Source organism: Bemisia tabaci, chromosome 4 (genome assembly GCF_918797505.1).
Source record: "Bemisia tabaci chromosome 4, PGI_BMITA_v3".
Taxonomy (NCBI): Eukaryota; Metazoa; Arthropoda; class Insecta; order Hemiptera; family Aleyrodidae; genus Bemisia; species Bemisia tabaci.
The window spans coordinates 27,901,250-27,915,339 of NC_092796.1; the positions used below are offsets into that span (position 1 = coordinate 27,901,250).

The window sequence follows — 14,090 nt, forward strand, 5'->3', positions numbered from 1 at the left end:
CTCAGTCCATACGCCTGCCTGAATTAGTGCCTAGTGCCTAAATGGTAGGAGTGTTGAGTAATAGGACTAAAATGGTAGTTCACGCAATATAAATTAACAGCAGCTCCTCATTCTCTTATAGGAATAGAGCGGCAGTCTCTCATTTATCCATGTGTTCATTAAATTAATGGACGTAGGTAGAAGAAGAAGAAATTGGGACAACGGACTGAGCACATTACCGTTCCTGCTTTTTATTTTACGAAGTAAGAATGTCGTAGGAACGGACTTGGGCCTAGCAACTGTTATACTCCGCACACGGCAGGAAATAAATACCTTTATTGACCACTAAAAAGCAACTGCAATCTTATTTTGGCAGTTTGAATATTTCCTCGCAAGAATCAAAGCAAGAATCCGTAAATTGGTTCGTAGATTTGGAACTCGTGCTTATACTTTCGGGAGAACCCAAAATTAAGTGTGGTTCATTCCAATGCCCTGGTAAAAATTGGAGATAGGAGCTGCGTTTCAAAATACTAGAAGAATTCTTATAGCCGGCTAATGGAGGTGATAGAAAATCATATAGCTGGCTGTAGAAAGCGGAGAAAATCATAGAGCCGGGCTATACGAAGCGATAAAAAATTATGAAGGCGGGCTATAGTTCCTATCGCTGGATTATAACCTTATCGCCATCTGCTATGAAAGGCTATAAGAAATTGTGTAGAAATTCGTGTGCTTTGAAAATCATTAAGTTTGATACGGAACCACCTTAATATTTACAAAACGCACATTATATTTTCCTTTAAATCATATTTTTTTTAATCAATTAAAATGAGAATAATCCATACAGAGCGTGCAAACATTTCAAAATCATCAGTTGAAAAACGCTGACTCCGCCAGATGAAATATTAGAGCCTAACACAAAGCGGAGCGGCGACGCACTGGCGCCTACAAACCTAACAGGGATACTTCACGCATTGCGCAACGCGTGAAGTATCCCTTTTAGGTTTGAAGGCGCCGATGCTCGTTTCGCGCTGGCCGCCGCCCGCCGCGCCGCAGCGTGCCACGGCGCTTGAAGCAACTATTTCACACAGAGGTATTGCACAGTATCATACGAAAATTGAAGGCGCGCTAACATATTAGGAATGGCAGGCGTCCATCAAAAGTACGGAGTTTCCCTCGCAAAATAAATCAAGATACAACGGCCCAAAAAAGAGCGGTAGTCCAAAAACTCACTAAGTCCTAGCATCCGTAAGTAGTAACATTTAGTATACACTTTATCGTCTGGCTGTTGCTTATTAATCGTCATCGGCTATAAAAGGCTATAAGAAATTGTGTAGCCGGCTATAGAGGCTATTGGAAATCTTACGGCCGACTGTAGGTCTATATGGTATTTTGGAACACAGATTTACTGCCAATTTTTACCAGGATGGGGATGGATCAATTTACAAAGACTCAGCTTTTAATTTATTTCAATCGTAGAAAAAAATTCACTATCAAAGCTTTTCCAAATTCTTCCTGTGCAGTTTTGTTGTTAGGCAAAATGTTTCTACGGATCTGGGTGTTTCCTTGGAAATTTTAAAACCACAGTGCGACACACTCACGCACATACCCTCACACGCAAAAAGTACACTTCAACTTTTCACGCGCATATTCGATGAGAAAAATACGATAAATGTAGAAATGCGCAAGTGTGCTGGTGCTAAGATATTGGTACGGGTTTTTTTCTAGGAACAATTTGAAACATTATTCTACTTAAAATCATGGGAAAAACGCAAAGCTTGACCGCCTGAGCGAGAAACGGTCAGGGGGTGTAGCGTGACTTCATACTCAGCTCTAGTTTATACTAACTAGAACTTTTTATCCGAATATCTCCTAATAAATATGTTAAAATAATGAAATTTCATACGATTGTACAAGAAAATCATGGGTATTTTGAGAATAAAATTCAGTTATGATTCCCTCTTGTCGATTTCTTTAAACAATCTATTTACGACCAATGTGGTAAAAGGTAATAAATATACGTAAAATGGAACGCGTTTAGCAGAAACGAAACTAAGCCGCGTCAGCCATTACTGCAAAACTTAGCTGGACAATTTAATTTTTTACGAGAGAACATTTGTGCAATTTCTTTGAAAATTTGAAGGAATTCGTTTCGTGCTATGCAAAAACTTCACTGAGATTTGCCGTTTTCATGAAAAAAAATAAAACTGCCCAATTAAATTTAGCAATAACACCTTGGTTCCTTTCTGCTTAACGCGGTCCAGACAAAAATCTTCTTTTTCCCCCATCTTTTTCCTTTAAACATATACATACCACATGACTTATTTGTGCATTCACTGGTAAAAAAAAAACCTCTTGGACCAATGCCGCATTGCATTGACTTAAGAGTGCAGTTTCTTGTCGCCGGATTTAAGAATCTTAAACTCTTGTTTCAAGCGGATTTTGCATTGAAACAAGAGTCAGACTCTTAAATCCGGCGACAAGAAACTTGCATTCTTGAACCAGAGATTTTTTTTACCGTGTTGGGTCTTCAAATACGCAAATTAAGAAGTGAATCTAGTTAAGCTTTTTTAGACCTAAATCGGGTTTTTCATGGGTCCGATTTCGAGTTTCCGCCTTGAGGCACATTCGCCTGATTCCAGCACATTGTGGCTAAAAATTATCGAGCAAGAGTGTAAAATTATCGTATGGTGAATAAATGCCTTACCTCAGGGTAAAGGCGGCTTCTCCTGAAGACAGGATGGTTTTCAAGGTCTCGGTGCTGGCTCTCAAAGCTCCTTTCTTGACGATGAGGCTCCTGAGGCTCCGTTTCTTGAAGGACAGCGCCGAGACGGGCCTACTGGCGAGGGACACCTCGGCCAAAGACGACTTGCGGTAGTCCTGCAGGTGCTCGATATCCAGCGGGAGACTCACGTGGGTGTCCACGTCGAACTTATCCGCCTCGTCCTCGGTGAAAGTGTCGAAGCTCTCCGTGTCGGAGACGCTCTCCACTTGGGGCCTCTGGAGCTCCTCGACTTGGGGGCCGGGCTCCGGCTTTTCCTTCTGCTTCCGGTATTTCCCGAGCGTCTCGTGCATCTTGGCCCGCTCGTCGACCCACCACTTGCGCACGTAGCGCCAGAAGCGGTCCACCTTGGAGCGCACCTCCATCGACGACCTCTTCCGCCGGTAGCGGAGCAGGGGACAGGCGCCGCATGTTCGTCTTGACAGTGGCCCGGTGCTGGATGTACTCCTTCAGGTCGATGTCCTCGTAGTTGTGTCCGTCCGCTTTGACGTGGACGTAGTCGGTCGGGGTCTCCGAGCTGTTGGTCGTGCTCGGGGTCCAATCCGGTTCGGGGAGTTCCGGTTTCGGCGCTTTCCCGCTTTCCGCGTCCGGGTGTAACTTTGCTGATGGACGAGTAGATAGGGGACGGAGATCTCTTGGGCACTGAGTACTCCACGGTGTGTGGGTCTTGGACGGTGGGTTCTTGCTGCTTCTTCTGGACCTTATCGTAGGGGCTGCTGAACGTCGACGAGAACGAAAGGTCATCGGATTCGTCCGGGTCTTTCTCTAGCTTGTCCACTTGGAGAGCCTCGACGACCGGGACGGGAGACTCTGGTTTATCCGTTGAATGGTTGTTGAGCAGCGCCAGGTCTTGTTTGTTCTCCTCGTTGAAGAAGGAAAAACTGATGTTGGAGATTTCTACGGAGATGTTCTCGTCGTTCTTGGACGGGACTTGAGCCTCGGCCTTGGAGACCTTGACCGAGCCGCTCGACGATCGACTGCGGCTCCGGCTCTTGCTGGAGTGGGACCGGACGACTCTGTTCTCGGTAGCCTCCTTTCGGTCGAAGGGTGTGACGTCCCTTTCGCGGATGGAGCGGCGTCGCTTCTCGACCAACTCCTCCATGTTCTCCTTCTCGCTCTCCCCCGCGGCTTCCTCCTCCGGCGATGTCCACAAGGACGAGATCACTCGTGGCATCCCCCACCAACTGCTCGAGCCCGCGGGATCTTTGGCCATTCTTTGCCACGCCCGCACTCTAGCGGGTTGGCCCCGAACTTTTCACGCCCAGCTTCGTGTCATGGATCCGTGGGTTTTAGAGGGGGTCATGGCTATCACAGCCAAACGTCTGAGTGGAGGGGTCACTTTTTACTTTGTGATATCATTCCGCGGACAAAAAGGACCGCTTACTCCTGTCCGTGAAAAATAATTATATATTGTTTTGGCAAATTCCAAACCTTGAGTTCACCTCGAGTTCAGCAACGGAGAGACTGATTGAAAATAATATTTGGAATAAGTTAAGTGACTGGGTCGCATTTTGAAGGCTAATTTTGATTTATTGCCGAGATTTATAATTTTAAACAGGACCTGTGCTTCTATACACCAGGCCTTTTCGAATTTAAAAAAAGAAACGCGGAGGATCATGATAACTTTCAAAAAACGAGATAACTCTGAGCCTCTAACTACGAGAAGATTGTGCCGTTTTTTCCGGATCCGACAGATTCAGCCGTTAGAACACAACGCGTGGACACCTCTAAATAATTTGCCCAGTCCAAATTTGTAATCTGTTAAAACAACGAATCACTGCTAAATCAAAATTCAATGTTCCGCATCAACAACCGATGTGTACCCAAATATTTAGAAAAGTGCCGAAAAAGGCTTTCCATCTCTGCCTGCCTTGGTCTGAGACCAAGAATGAATTTGATATCCACATTAGAATACTAAAAATATAATCTGCATAGTGACCAATTATAATCAGATGGGTCTATCGTGGAATCTCAGTAAGTGACTATGCGTAACTTAAAAATACGATGGCTAAAGTCGAAAAAGGCGTAAATGTATTAACTGCACTGTTTTAATCTTTCAGAATGTTATTTATTCTTTCATAAGGTAACTAAATAACACTCCAACCTACAATTTTACTATCACTGGAAATAAAAGTTGCTTAGATCTCGAGTCCCCAGACTCTTGAAAACAATGATAGGAGGAAATACTCTTGATTCAATCGGAGTTTTGCTTGAATCAAAAGGAAATTCGCTTAAATTAAGAGGCTTGGTTCTTGATTCAAGCAAAACTCCGATCGAATCAAGAGTATTTTTTCTTGTCAATGTTTTTAAGAGTCTGGACTCACGATCCAAGCGACTTCTTTTTTCCAGCGATGCCCTCTTACACCGACTAGAATTCTTAAAAATATTCTAAGAAGAAATATTATGCAGTTTCCCTTCAAAAAATAAAATATTTCCGAAGCTTTTCAACGTAGAGGATAGAACTACGCACTTAACGACTTAAGCTATCAATAATTCGTCGCTTGGCCTAGTGAGGCATAGAAAACTACTCCCAAGAGGCAAATAATTCAATTCCTTTTCGACGGGAAGTCGCATTTAAAGTTTTAGTTGCCCCTTCCCCATGTGTGAGACACGCCCAGTGGTAACGAACTGAGAAATGAACTTCCATCACGTCAGACTTCGCAGCTCCCGCGCTTCCTTTTCGAGATGTCACACACTTGGTCGATCTTATCCAGTAGCGTGGCGTGCTTTGCGATATATCGATTGATCTGTCATTTGAACTTATGGAAAAAGATCGATAAACAGGGTGTTCGCAACGAACACCTTAATAATAGATTCTTTACCATAGCTTCAAATGGGGAAATATCGATAATCGATAAATCACGCCACGCCACTGCTCCTATCTTTATTTCCTCGTGAGCCCTGGAGAGCAAGTGGCGTTATGGATAATAGGGCTCATACATAATGCAGATACGACCTTACGTCAGTGGCGACTCCTGCAAGTTGGCAACACTGTTTTTTCTCCATTTAAATGTATTTTAAACAATCGATTCCTTGTGAGGCAGCATGTCTCACTTAGAATCGAGATATTCGACGGATTTAAATGTAGTATTGAAAGATTTTGTCAACTTGCTGGAATCGCCACTGCCTTCCTTACGTTACCTCACGTCAGGGGAGCGACAAATATTGTGCTGCCACTATCAAACGGAGATTAGTTAATATCATAGACAAACTTTCAACACACTGGTAGACTGAATCGAATGGCCCGATTTTCCCGAGAGAATGGTGGAGCTCTGCATTTATTTTCTTCTTCGCCCAGTGGCGTGGCGTGAATTGCGATGGATCGATCATTATGCCACTTAAAACCTATGGTAAAGAATCGATTACTAAGGTATTCGCCGCGAACACTCTGTTTATCGATCCTTTTCCATAGGTTTAAATGGCATAACAATCTATATATCGCAAAGCACGGCACGCCACTGTCTTCATCGGTTCCTTATCCTTTTTTAGGGCTCGCTTTTTGAAATCACTCGGTTCTACATTATTGCACAGCACACCGATCAACCCATGCTATTCAACGGGCCGTCCAAATATTTATTTCCTCGCACCCGTTTTTTTTTTGTCTTTGAACCGTAAATACTGTCAAGCCCTGATGGTCTTTTACCAAAAAACCGAACAAACTTCTCATGGGAAACCCTTGAGAACATCTTCCTCTCAAAACCGTATTATTTCATTCGACAGAAACCTCATATGTATAAGGTTTTCTACGGTAAAACGACTCAAATCTAGGAGCTTTCTTTCCTGCCACCACTTTTTAGCCAAAAAGCTTCGGTTTTTTCCCTTTTTTTTCATTTTCTTATTGTCACATTATATATCGACGGTGAAACTACCAAACCACGTATCTCGGTTTGCGACGTCGCAGACTTCCTGTCATACTTTATTTTTTAAATGAAAAACTACTTGACATCCAGTCTTGAAAATTTCTGTGATTTTTCCTCTTTGTGCGGAGAAAATTCCGTGAAAATTTCAAGGAATGATATTGATTTGGTCTACTTCAAAAAAATAAAATGTGAGCGTAGATTTTTAAATACCGCAAACGAGATACGTGGTTTGGTAGTTTCACCGTCGATATGTCTATTTCTTTTATCTTAAAGGATTAATTTTCTTTTAAGCGTGCCGTCGCTTTTTGAAAGCTGAATACGTCGAGAATGAGCGGAAACTAAGCATCGCACGTCGAGCATCGGGATCTTTGCCGTCATTGCATGCGCGGAGATATGATCCGTTATCAAGCTCGGTGAGGAGCGAACTTTGAGGTTGCGAAAAGCTCGAGTATAACGACCCGATCCGGAGCTGCATAACTGCGAAGCGAGGGAACCGTAATGAACAACTTGCCCGCTGTACTTCCTCAGGTGCCCGTTCATGCTCACGGTGACAAGCTACCTGCCTGGTAGGAGCCTGTAAAATACAGGGTCATCCACAAGTCCTGCGCCACCCCTACGAACCCTGGGGGCTTCTTCCCCTTCTCAGGATTGCCTGGTCTCCTACAATTTTTGGACGACCCCAAAAGTTGCTTATTTTATTGAGTAATGCTCAAAACTAGTTTTTGTAAAACAAATTAATCAGTGTCTGTTTTATTTATTTTTATAGTTTCTTCAACCGTGGACACTGAGGTCGTGGAAACCTCAAATTTTAAACCAGGACAGTTAATTTTCAACAACGAAATTACTACGAAAACGTGTGTCTTAGATAGGAATATTCGCATGATAAAGGGGCAATGGTTATTTTGAGTTACTTTTATTTCGATCAGATCAATCGAGAGGACTTCGTTGATTGATCAAATTTTGGGTTGAATCGATCGAAACCGTAAGACAAAGTTATAGACACAGAAGACATAGGGAGTATGGAGCGATCCTATTATTTGAAATGGGTGGTTCCTATATACAAAGGGAGAAATGATAGACTAACTGTCGGGTATCTCGTAGGTTGCCGTTAGTTAGTCTCTTTACCTACCCCTTTGTCCATTGCAACCACCCGCTTTCACCAATAGGATCTCTCCATATCTCTTTTGTCTCCTTTGTCTATAGCTTGGTACATCAATTTCAATAATCGGAATATATCAGCGCTGGCCTCTGGAGGTTGGACGCTCCCTCGAATTCGCGTAATCTCCGTTTCTGAAAGACATGAGCCTCTCGCTCTTAGGAGAAGCCATGACTCCATGGTTAGGAATTTGCCAAAGCACGGTAATCATCCAATCACAATCATATTTTACCAGTTCAGAGGAAAAATCCGGCGATGGAGCTCCACTCAAGAGCGTCCTACCGACACTGTCGCACTACACGCCTTGGTGGACGCATTCCCACGGCGCCTGCCACAATCCGAATGCAACCCTCTCGGCACGCGGGATCAAAGCCCGAGAACCATGTCACGGCGCCTGCCACAATCCGAATGCAACCCTCTCGGCACGTGGGATCACAGCCTGAGAACCACGGCCGAAAACACGCACAAGTGGATCATGCTACTTTCGGCGCACGTTCGCACCCGACGCGGCACACCCGCGAACACGTGGCGAACCGTCTTCGGGCGTCGACGAAACAAGGATGCCCTCAGGATCACGGGGCCAGAGCACGAGGGTTGAACTTCCGGGGTTCGTCCTGATCGGTGATCGGCGCGGCGGCGAAAGCACTGAAAGCTCGCGCGAAGACACGATGTGACGCGGACGACCGTGACGAAGAAGTCGCCCGGGACTGAGAGTCGGGGGAAGAACACGGCTGCTTTCTGAGATGTTATGAAGAAGGAGCTAAAAATAGACGCGCCGCTCGCGAGGAGCGTATCACACACGCAAGCGGTGTTGTCGGCCGGCGCCCCCCTCCCCCATCAGGGTTGCCATAGAATTTAGAAAAAAAAATTCCCTGATATTTCCTAGAGTCCCTTTATACTGAGAGTCAAGACAATGCGAATCCATTTCTGATTGGTTAACCGGATTTTAGGCCTTCACAGTGTCACAAACGGGAATAAAGATTACATTTTCACCAATTGCAAAGATTATAATCTGGAATGGAGGAATTTCGGGTTCGACAAGGAACAAACGGAATGAGAGAAGGAACGGAGAAAGGAATTTAGGAATGAGCCGATCAAAGATTACAAAAAACGTTCAATTTCTGTAATCTTTATTCCCGTTTGTGACTCCATGAGGGGGTGTTGTCTTGACTCTCAGTATAAAGGGACTCTAGCGCCCCCCTCCCCCGTCAGGGTTGCCATAGAATTTAGAAAAAAAAATTCCCTGATATTTCCCCGACACATTTTGGGGAAATTCCCTGACAATTGAAGATGTGACATATCGACGGTGTAAGTCGGCAATCACATAACTCGGTTTGCGACGTCGCAGACTTCCTGTCATACTTTATTTTTTAAACGGAAAACTACTCAACGGCAATTCTTTAGAACTGCCGTGATTTTTCTTCTCTGTGCGAGGAAAATTCTGCAAAAACTTCAAAGAATGATGTCAATTTGTTCTCCTTTAAAAAAAATAACATAGAGGCGGAGATTTTCAGACACCGCAAACGAGATATGTGATTGCCGACTTACACCGTCGATATGGTTAAAAAGGCATAATTGAAAATAGTTTTCCGGCAAAATTTGTTGTTCGAAACCTCAAACCCATTCTAGAAACCAAATGAAGGTGATTCAACAAATTTTCCCTGACATTTCCCGGTTTTCCCTGACCGTACCAACCCTGCCCAGTGGTCAGATTGTGCGAAAAACCCAATTGCATTTGGTCAATTAAGGAAATGTGCTGAATTTAGCACAATCTGGCAACCACGCACAACCTTTCTTCCCGTTTGTTTACTCGCCCTCTGGGCTTTAATAAGTTTTTTATTAGTTTTAAATGGCTTGACGACGCGAGAGTCCGAAGTTCATCTATAATTATAATATGCGATGAAGTTTCGGGTATGCGCGATCGGTTCATCCGCGGCCGATGGTATGACAAGATTTTCCCTCCAAAATTCCTTTTTATTTTGAGGAAAATCCGAAATTCCTTCAAATGTTACGCTTCTCTGCGTATTTTCGTGTGAATCCTTTTCCTTTTCAGATTTCATTTTTTGTCACACCAGCAATTGAATGCACCAGGCAAGTTTCCATGTTGTTATTGTTTATTTTTTTATTTTTTCGTACTTAATCGGCGGGTAATCACATCGACACGAGCATACAAATTTTAAGTTTAGAACCCTCACAAAAGCTAAGATTGCAAGCGGAGGAGCCTCCTGAGTCCAAGGGAGGCGGAAGGGGAGGGGCGGATGGAGCTGTGTAAATAACTGAAATTATGCAAGAGCAATTTTGAGCTTTTCTTATCAAAAACATGTCAAATCAAGTCGTTTTCGGACTGAACGTGGGAATCATCTTGAAGCTGCAGCGTAGAGTACCTATATTGAGAGAGTATGGCCACTGGGCCCCATGGAGAGGCTTAGGACCCAAAAATGGCGGTGCTTTGTTTTGGTTATTGTGGATGGGAGGGGGGTCATTGCCAAATTTTGACGGTTATCACCAACCGCACTTGCTGCCAACCTTACTACATCTAAGATAATTTTTCTCAAAAATTGCACACGATTAGCCTTAAAAATATGAAAAGATGTCGCAATAGTGCATTTGAGTAAATTTCTCGTTACGATAAGCAAAGAAAACTACATTTTGAGTCATTTTGCATTACATAAATTTATGGCGTCCGCCATTTTTGGGTCCTAAAGGCTCCATCTAGCCTAAGATGGCTGAGCCAATCAAAGGTGGTAACCCCAGTGGCCATACTCTCTCAATATAGGTACTCTACTGCAGCGAAGTCAAAGCTAAGATTGCAAGCGGAGGAACCTCCTGAGTCCAAAGGAGGGGAGGGAGCGGAGGGGGCGGAAGAGGGTGTGTGAATTACTGAGATCATGCAGGAGCAATTTTGAGCTTTTCTTATCAAAAACATTTCAAATTAAGATCGTTTTCGGACTGAACGTAGGGATCATCGTGAAGTTGATTCGTTGGTGGAGGAAAGTTTAAAAGTTGAGTTTTTGGCAACGACGAAGGCGGGTGACGTACTCTGGAGCCGGGAGCCGGAGCGGAGCCGGGATGCTGGATACGGACCAGAGGGAGAGAGACGGACGCCGCACAATGGATCGAGTCGATAAGAGAGCTCGGACAAAATTTGAAAACTTTAAGCGCTTGAAACTCCGTTTATATAAAACTTTGAAGTTCTAAAAGTGGAACCATTTGTTTCCTCGTGAAATTCTCTTCAATAACCACCTCTTGAAGTTTAAAATGTGACGAATTAAATATACAAATTTGCAGTTGTAGTCAAAAATTTCATGTGCGACCTGTTTGATTGATTCGATCCACTTAGAGTGGGTATACCTTCATAGCGAGAGTATGGGCAGCTCGAAAATTTGGAGGTTGGGTTTGATCGGGTCATGTAGCTCTTGGGGCTCAAAAAGGCAGCCAAGCCATGAACTCGAATTGTCTAGTGCGGTATTAATTCAAACTCCGAGAGTAGGTGCACTGATCAAAAATTATAAAAGCACGCACTGAAAAAAAAAAAAAAAACACATTGGATCTACATGGCCTGATTAAGAGGGTGGCCACATGGACCGCGGCCCATGGCGGCAAAATGTAGGGGGTGGCAAATTTTGCAATCTTTTTGAAAGTAGGTATCAAAAAAAAAAAAAAGAAAAAATCGGATTCAGAAAATAAATTACAAGCGAGAAAATGCGACAATATCTCTTATTTCCTGAGAGTAAAGTATATTAAACATCTAATGTTGTCTTCTTTCGGTGATACCAAAGACAACACCTTCAATTAGTCGAGTTAAGAGAGAAACCAAACACGCAATTCGACCTTGAGCGGAGCGGCGCAGAGAGCAATGATGCCGAGGACTGAGATGAAAGAGGACAAGCCTTCGGCGCGGAGCGGCGGTCGGCATGAAACGCATAGCGCCTACAAGACTGTATGGATACTTCACGCATTGCGTCAAACACACTGCGGTCGACAGCAGTCGCTCGGCGTGAAACGCATAGCGCCTACAAGACTTCATGAATACTTCACGCATTGCGCCAAACACGGCGGTCGGCGTGGCGCAGCGGCAGGAGTTGAAATTATTATTAAACCACATTTATGTTTGTTCTTTCATAATTTTTTCGTTCGTTTGTTATGAATGGAAGGCCTTGTCTAAACAGATGTGGATTTACGGAACTTAACTTTCGCGAAAAGTTCCGTGAACTTTCGTTAGTGCTGACAGGCCTTTCACAAAAAATGTGCCCAACACGAGTGAACACGTCTCATACACCCCTCCTCTACCGGCACGTTCACTTAACGAATTAGAAGGGGGCGGAAAATTACAAGCGGCCCATGGGCGGCAAGTAGGTAAATTCGGTCCTGTGGATCTAGAGTACGGACTCTTGAAAACATTGACAAGAAAAAATACTCTTAATTCAATCGGATTTTTGCTTGAATCAAAACGAAATCCGCTTAAATTAAGAGGCTCGGTTCTTGATTTAAGCTAGATTCTGATTGAATCAAGAGTACTTTTTCTTGTCGATGTTTTTAAGAGTCTGGACTCTAGATCCAATGTGTTTTTTTTTCCAGTGCGTATAAAACTTTGATTTTGCATACATTTTCTAAGTTTCTGAGTCTCAATCCTTCAAAACGCTTGTTTACAATACGTTGTCGGCCCTACTGATTAATCTTTCAAATGCGTAGGCTGGCAGCGGCACAATTCTAGTGATTTTCGTTTTTCACGTTGTCGCGCCTTTTTTGGCCCTGAGAGCTACATAAATCGAGTTGTCCATAGTCGCCCTATAGAGGTGCTCTGGATTCACTGTGCGCCGGGAACTGGAAGGAGGAGAGAGGCGGCATAGGGCTGTTTGGCAGGAAGAATAAGTTCAATTAAAGCCATCCGCACGCTCACGCTCTTCCTCTTTCTCGTTCATCTCTCCGCGTTTTTCATCCGTTTTATTTCGATCGCGCTCAAGTTCGCGGATCGCCGCGCCGCGCGGAGCATCGAACCCGCGCGCCGCGACGCGACACAACGACGCGCCGCTCGCTCCTACTACTGCATGCAGTCGAGCCCGCCAGCAACGGTACCTATTCCTATTATGTCATGCCTCCAAGCTCCAGCCACCGCGCGCCGAGCGCCGGACGCACGAACCATCGATGAAACAACGTATCACACAGTGCCAGAAGAACAAAAGTGCTATTCACCATCCGCTTTAAAAAAATTGACCGAGAATCGGGGGTGCATTCTCCCACCGAAAAAAAATATTGGTAGAATTTACCATTCCTTCACGCTGTATTTTACAGAGCGTGAAGGAATGGTAAATTCTACCAATCTTCAAGTCGATTCGGCCAGAGGAATGGTTACCTGTTACGTTTACTTTTCTTCCGGCAGAGTTGACTCTAAATTGACGCTGTGTGAAATACAGCGTGAAGGAATGGTAAATTCTACCAATCTTTTCTTCAGTGCCCTAATTGCTTCGCAGCCCAACCCCCCCCCCCCCCCCCCCCCCCGAGCGCTTCGCGCCTTAGGCATTATGCGTTACTCTCATGGTTCTCCACATAGTGCAATTAAATGTACATATTTTACATACGTTTAGATGGGGCGGGGGAAGTTGTTTTTTTATGCAGCACATCTGTCAACTATGCTTCCGGGAGACGACGAAATGCTGCCATGATTCGCATGGTAAAAAAATCTAAAACAGATGATAATCGAGTGGCTATTCTGCCGTGCTAAGTAAAAACGCCGTATGAACCTCCAGGCGTTGCCGAATTTCCTTTGATAAAACACGAATTTCCTGGTAAACTTATGAATATTTTCTTTTCGATTTTTCAGATAATTTCGCTGGTAATTTCACCCAAACTTCCTGAAAATTTCAAGGAAAAATATTCATAACTTCCCTCAAAAATAAACATTTTATCGAAGACAATTTGGCAACTCTCGAATGTTCATACGGCGTTTTTCCTTAGCAGAGCAGTATTGGTTCGAGGCAAAAATAAAAGCTACGATTTGTCAGTTTACTCACGTAAGATTGTGGTACACATAATTATGCGGAACATGCTAAAGTGCTCAGCTTACCTGAAACAAAGTAAAATTACAGTTGCTTTTAGAATAAAACCGTCTTGAATTACAACACTGCATCCAGATTAGTGACATAAGGATGAGACTCGAAAAATATGTAACAACGCGAGTTGCGGTATTTTATTTTTGAGAGGAAATTAAGAGAGGAAGAGAAATAAAAACTTGTTCAAAGAATTCATGACGACGAGGTAGATGGACGAGAACAAGGAATGTAGGACGTTGGTACAACCTGATTGACAAGGACGTCAT

The 14,090-nt window shown here is 43.9% G+C and overlaps 2 protein-coding genes across 5 annotated transcripts in view; both read right to left on the reverse strand.

The window, feature by feature from the left end:
* Positions 1-14,090, reverse strand: part of Nost (Nostrin) — a 114,661-nt gene that overhangs the window by 83,851 nt on the left and 16,720 nt on the right. Inside the window, exon 1 of one of the 3 annotated variants that reach the window (XM_072299607.1) lies at positions 2,684-2,791. The exons of the other annotated variants lie outside the window; for them this stretch is intronic. The gene's annotated coding sequence lies outside the window, so the exon portion shown is untranslated. Of the gene's footprint in view, positions 1-2,683; positions 2,792-14,090 lie in introns of those variants that run through there. 3 annotated transcript variants of the gene reach the window in all.
* LOC109035476 (uncharacterized) lies at positions 2,724-8,515 on the reverse strand. 2 transcript variants are annotated; one of them, XM_072299608.1, is made up of 2 exons: positions 8,007-8,515; positions 2,724-4,144 (listed from the first exon to the last, which is right to left on the reverse strand). In XM_072299608.1, the coding sequence occupies exon 2, from the start codon at positions 3,969-3,971 to the stop codon at positions 2,886-2,888; it is 1,086 nt and encodes a 361-aa protein (XP_072155709.1). In that variant the 5' UTR covers positions 3,972-4,144; positions 8,007-8,515; the 3' UTR covers positions 2,724-2,885. The 2 variants fall into 2 exon arrangements, with proteins under 2 accessions (XP_072155709.1, XP_018904677.2); XM_019049132.2 differs by having other exon boundaries at positions 2,724-4,222.